The sequence below is a fragment of the Dipodomys spectabilis genome, unplaced genomic scaffold (genome assembly GCF_019054845.1).
Source record: "Dipodomys spectabilis isolate Male_0828 unplaced genomic scaffold, ASM1905484v1 ptg000045l, whole genome shotgun sequence".
In the NCBI taxonomy this organism is placed as follows: domain Eukaryota; kingdom Metazoa; phylum Chordata; class Mammalia; order Rodentia; family Heteromyidae; genus Dipodomys; species Dipodomys spectabilis.
This window is the reverse complement of record NW_024870722.1, coordinates 8,472,109-8,477,735: the sequence shown is the minus strand read 5'-3', so window position 1 is coordinate 8,477,735 and position 5,627 is coordinate 8,472,109. Positions and strand designations below refer to the sequence as shown.

The 5,627-nt window shown below is 54.5% G+C and overlaps 1 protein-coding gene across 1 annotated transcript; it reads right to left on the bottom strand.

The window, feature by feature from the left end:
* Nucleotides 1-2,082: 2,082 nt before the first annotated feature.
* On the bottom strand, nucleotides 2,083-5,168 carry Sox4 (SRY-box transcription factor 4). The gene has a single exon (XM_042678527.1). It carries the CDS (start codon nucleotides 3,656-3,658, stop codon nucleotides 2,168-2,170), a length of 1,491 nt encoding a protein of 496 aa, XP_042534461.1. The 5' UTR covers nucleotides 3,659-5,168; the 3' UTR covers nucleotides 2,083-2,167.
* Between the last annotated feature and the right edge of the window lie 459 nt (nucleotides 5,169-5,627).

Genomic DNA, 5,627 nt, shown 5'->3' with positions numbered 1-5,627 from the left:
AGGGATACTGTCACTTTAAGAAGCCTGCAGATTGAAGTGTAAACATGGAGAAATTAGGGGCTGATTTTTTTAAACTGTGTGAGATATTAACCAGCCTCCCTATTATAAAATCAGGAAATCCAAACAGCGATTTACACCGATTAACACCCCCTTTATATATTTTTTACAAAAATACACTGAGAAAATAATCAAACGTTTTCATCTCTCTTGTCTTTTTTTGTTTTTTAAAAGTGTCAAAAGTCTACATTTAAATATAAAAAATTAAAAGTTAAAACTCTAGCCCTTCAGTGAAGGAGACGTAAATGGCGTGGGAAACAACAACTACAAGAAAGAGAAAGGAAAAGAGAAAGAAAAAGAAAATAGAAAAGGAAGAAAGGAAAGCAGAAATAAATCAAAAGCAAAAAAAAACAAAAAAAAACAACAAAAAAAGGAAGCAAAAGGGGAAAAAAAGGGATAAAATAAGAGGGAAAAAAATGTTTGGCCAGTATAAATACGTCCATATATAAAATGGCATCTGATTACATTTACAAGGAAAAAAAATACGAGGATGGAGCATCGGTGAGAAAAGAAAAAAAAAAAAACAGAGCACGTCTTCTCATTTACACCTCTAAGGAATAAACACATACACACTGAGAAAAAATTTGGTCCTGAATTGTTTCCTTTTTTTTTTTTCTTCAAAAGTCCAGCACAGATTTGAGTTGCGTTTGAATCCTTTAAAGAGTTAAGAATGAAAAAAAGCTGGTGATAATTCTGTCGTAGGAATCAAACATAGCGCCATCTATCTGCTTTTTATATTATCCTACACTATTTTAAAAACTGCTCAACAGTCTTATACAGAAATCTTTTAAAAGATAGACAGGATAACATGCTATATTAACCCCACCAGTGAAATAATCCAACACCATCACGATTCCAATTAAGAAGAAAAAAAAAACCCTCTGTCCCCCACCCCCACCCCCACCAAAGACCACTCGCCCTCCGTGGACCCAGCACCAAAAACTCAGTCTCCTCCTCTCCTCCACGCCTCCGGCTCGGGGAAGTCTCCCCTCTGCTCCCGTCCAGACCGAGGGTGGAGGCCCGGGCCCGCCGCCTCCCTCTTCCCCCCCCCAACATGCCGATGCCAGGCCCAGCACCGCACCGGGACGGGGAGCCCCGGAGGGGGCCCACCCTCCGTCCCCCCCACACCGTCCGTATTCTCCTCCAGCCCCCGCCCGCCGTGCGCCCCCCCTCGCCCCCCGCGGTGGTGGCTTCCAACGAGGTTCTCTGGTCACTTCCCAGCGCCGGGCACACTCTGGCTGCCCTCCTCTCCCCTTCCCCCTCCGCATCTCCTCTTCTGGCTGCAGGAGGAGCAAGGAAAAGAAGAAGAAGAAAAAAACCAAAAATAACCCAAACCACACAACCACACAGGAATTCGCCAGCGTGCAGTCTCTCCGTCCCAGCGCCCCGCGAAGCCCCGGCCGCCGCCGCCGCCGCCGGGCTCGCCGCCTGGACCCAGCCCCCCCCTCCCCCACGTCTTCACGAAACTGAACAAGAAAAAGAAGGGGAGGGGGCCCCGGCTCCCCTCGGTTGTCGATCCACAAAGCGAAATCAAGTCAACAAAAATCCCAACCAAAGTTGGTGCAGGGAGAGGGGCGAGAGCCTCCTGCAGTCTCTCTAGAATCTTCTTTCTTGCTGGGGGAGGGGAGATGCACACACAAGTCCGGAAGCTCGTTGGAAGGGGGGGGGGGAGTCTCTTCAAGCAAAGGGGAGGAAACTCGAAGTAGCTTTTTTTTTTGCCATCAACAACAACATCAATAACAATAAAAGGTCGCCCCTGTCTACCCTCCGCGTCCCCGGCCTGGGGTGGGGGGGTGGGGAGCGCGGGAGCCCAGCGCCCCGGCGCCCCCTCTCCACGGCGGGGACGCGGCCACAGCCAGCCCTGCTCACGCTTGGTTTTTTTTTTTTTCCTCTTCCTTTTCTTTTTTTTTCTTTCCCTTTTTCTCTCTCTCTTTCATCTCCGCATCTGTTCTTTTCCTTTCTTTTTTCTGTATTTTTCTTTTTTGCTTTTTTTTCCTCTTTTTTTTTCCTTTTTTTTTTCTCCTTCTCCTCCTCTCCTGGTGCGCCCCTCGGCCCTCCTGCTCCCCAACCCGGCCGCCCGTGCGCGCGCACACACGCGCGCGCGCTCCCTTCAGTAGGTGAAGACCAGGTTGGAGATGCTGGACTCGAGCCAGTCTCCCGAGATCATCTCGCTCACCTCGGGCGTGCAATAGTCCGGGAACTCGAAGTGCGAACCGGAGCCCGGCTCGAAGTTAAAATCCAGGTCCCGATCCAGCGCCGACGACGAGCTGAAACTGCCCAGGGACATGCTCTCAAAGTTTGAACTGGGATTCAGGTCGAGCAGGTCGTCTTCGAACTCATCATCGGAGGACGAGGAGGAGCCCGAGGACGACGAGGCGGACGAGTGCGACGAGGCCGAGGAGGACGCGTGCGAAGGCGCGCTGGACGGGGCGGGCGAGGCGGCGCGCAGGCTGGCGTAGCCGCGGTGGTCCGCGGGCGAGCGGCCGGCGGCGGGTGACGAGGCGGCGCTGCTGCGGCCGCTCAGGCTCGGGCCGTCGGGCGAGCAGCCCGCGCCCCCCTCTTCGTACAGGCCTAGGGGATCGCTGGGGTCGGCGCCTGCGCCCAGGCCGCCCACGGGGGACGCCGAAGCGCCCAGGCTGCCGAACAGGTAGACACGCTTCACCTTCTTGTCGGCCAGGTGCTTGGCCGGGGCGGCGAGCGCCGACGAGGCCGCGGCCGCGGTGGAGGCCGCCGCCGTCGAGCTGGGAGTCCGCACCTTGTACAGCGAGTGGTGATCGGCGGCCGCCGCGGCGCCCAGGGGCAGCAGGGCGGCGGTCCCCGCAGCCTGCTCGGCCGCGAAGGACGCGGTGGCGGTGGCTGGGGCTCCGGACCCGGCTTTCCCGCCGCCGCCGCCGCCGCCGCCGCCGCCGGGCAGGACGAGCTTGGCGTGCGGTTTCCCGGCCGCGCCGCCCGCGCCGCCCGCCGCTTTGGAACCGCAGCTCTTCTTCGGCGCCGCTTTGGAGTTGGCGCCGCCGTTCGCGCCGCCGCCGCCGCCGCCGCCCCCCGCGTTCCCGCTCCCGCCGCCGCCGCCGCCCCCGTGGCCGCCCCCGCCGCTGCCACCGACCTTGTCTCCCTTCTCCCCGGGCTTGGAGGAGCTGGAGGAGGAGGACGAGGAGGCGGCGGTGGCGGCCGAGGAGCCCGAGTTGGCGTTGCCGGACTTCACCTTCTTCCTGGGCCGGTACTTGTAGTCGGGATAGTCAGCCATGTGCTTGAGGCGCAGCCGCTCCGCCTCCCGAATGAAAGGGATCTTGTCGCTGTCCTTGAGCAGCTTCCAGCGTTTGCCCAGCCGCTTGGAGATCTCGGCGTTGTGCATGTCGGGCGACTGCTCCATGATCTTGCGCCGTTCGATCTGCGACCACACCATGAAGGCGTTCATGGGTCGCTTGATGTGGCCGCTCGGCGTCTTGCACCAGCTCGGGTCGTCGGCCTTACCGCCCGTGGAGGCGGTGGAACCGGGCGTAGGGGACGAGGCGATGCCCAGCTCCAGGCCGGCGCCCGAGTCCGAGCTCTCGCCGGCCAGCAGCGCTTCCGTGTTCTCGGCGTTGTTGGTTTGCTGCACCATGGCCCCGGCTCGGCGGGCGCCCACGCGCGCTCACACCCTCGCCGGTGTCCGCGGCGCGATCGCTGGGCCCTCCCGGCTCCCCCGGGCCAAACGCACGCCGAGCTGGAGAAGGCGCGAGGCGGGCCGGCCGGCCAGCCGGACCCCTCCACTCCGGGCCGGGGCGGAGGTGGGCGAAGAGAGAAAAGTCCCAAAAGATGCGCGCGAGGAGCGCTCCGCCTCTCGCAGAGGAGTTATAGTTCCCAGGCTGGAGAGTCAAGTCTTTCTCTTACTCTCTCTCCCTGTCTCTCTCTTTCCCTCTCTCCTCTCTCTCTCTGTCTCACCGAGCTGCAGTTTGCTCTGTCTGTCGGCTCTGAGTCTGGAGACCGGACTAACGTGGAGAGGAGTTTCTTGATTGCTTGCTGCTGGCTGAAGCTTCTTCCAGTGCAAGTTTCTCGCCGCCTCCCAGGCAAGTCTCTCTCTCTCTCTCTTTTTTTTCCTTCCCTGAAGCAGTTGATTCCAGTTCACGAGCGCTCTCGGTAGCTCAGGAAAGCAACATAGTCTCTATCACTTAGTCCCTTTCCTACCATGCAAAGCAAAAAAACCCACTCTGGCTCCAGGACTCTCTGTGGGTGGAATCGGCACTAAGGAGTTTGTGCAATTATTTTGTGGCAAGGTAGGAAGCCAAAAAGCCTGCATGCAACAGACTGGCATGAATAAATGTATGTTTCCCCCTCCCTTCTGCAAGAAGGGAGCTGGTAATGGCAGAGTTCCTCCAGTGCAGACTCTTGGAAAAAAAGGAAAAAAAAAAAAAAGCGTGCAAGAACTAGAGACCCGGGAGTGAGACAGGCCTCTTCCCTCACACACAGTTTCTCTTGCTGCAGCTTAGAGCAGACCCCAATTCCGTCTCGCGCCTCTTTATCCTTTCACAGACTTGGCCGCAGCCAATCAACCGCTGTAACTAACGCTTCCTCGTGCCAAGCTCCACCCCCGGCCTTCCCATTGGCTTGGAATCCGATGCAATAATAATCTCCGCGTGCAATGAGAAGCTCCAAATCTGACCTCATTCCAATTTACAGAGCAAACTTTTTAAAAGGGCTGGAAGTACAGCTGAGATTTCTGCTGCCTCTTTTTTCCTCTTGCTCTGTGTGTGCGTGAGCGCGTGCGCGTGCGCGCGCGCTCGTGTGTGTGTGTGTGTGTGTGTGTGTGTGTGTGTGTAGAGGATGTTAATGCATGAAATTATTAAGGGGAGAGACGGAAATGTATTCTATCCATTATGTTAGATAACAAGGGGCTCTTTGGGGGTAAGGGTGAAATACTGTAAATGGAAGCTCTCTGCTTAAAAGCCAAGTGATTATTTTTATTAGTTCTTTTCAGCATTGGAATAAAAGAATCAGCCTCTAGTGCCAAATCTGTTTCTCAGCTCCTCCTCAAAGCCAGAGATGTAAAAGGGGACGAAAGCCACGACAATAAATCAATGGATATTGAAAACCATTAAGAAAGTGGTACCTAGACACCTGTCATCACAATTATTTTAACAACTCTGGGTACAGCACAGATGTTGATGTACTGTGCAAATCTCTTCAAAACCCTTTCTGTATTGTTTGTGGAAGGTAGAAGAGAGTTCTTTTTTTTTTCTTTTTCTTTTTCTTTTCTTTTCTTTTTTTTTTTTTTTGCAGTACTTGCTTACTCTCTTAACCAAACAGAGGTTAACTATGGTTATTTCATGATTTAAACTCCCCTATAAATCCTGGATAGCCCAAACAAGGAGCTTTGCCTTGAATCACATTAGCAGTGCTCCACTGTTACCTCGATTGGAAGCTTAGCATAGAGTAATACAGTAATACAGGGTGAAAATGCTGAGCAAAGGATGGAAGCTGCCTTGACTTCTTAATGTTTTCCAAAGAAAAAGACTGCTTCACTCTATTCTCTTCCTCTCTTCAAACCCCTCTGTTCCTCTTTATAAATATAAACCTCCTGTGTGTGTGTGTGT

What these genes read in the sequence shown, in the direction of transcription:
- Sox4 (XM_042678527.1), bottom strand. Translation starts at nt 3,658, where the DNA reads ATGGTGCAGCAAACCAACAACGCCGAGAACACGGAAGCGCTGCTGGCC.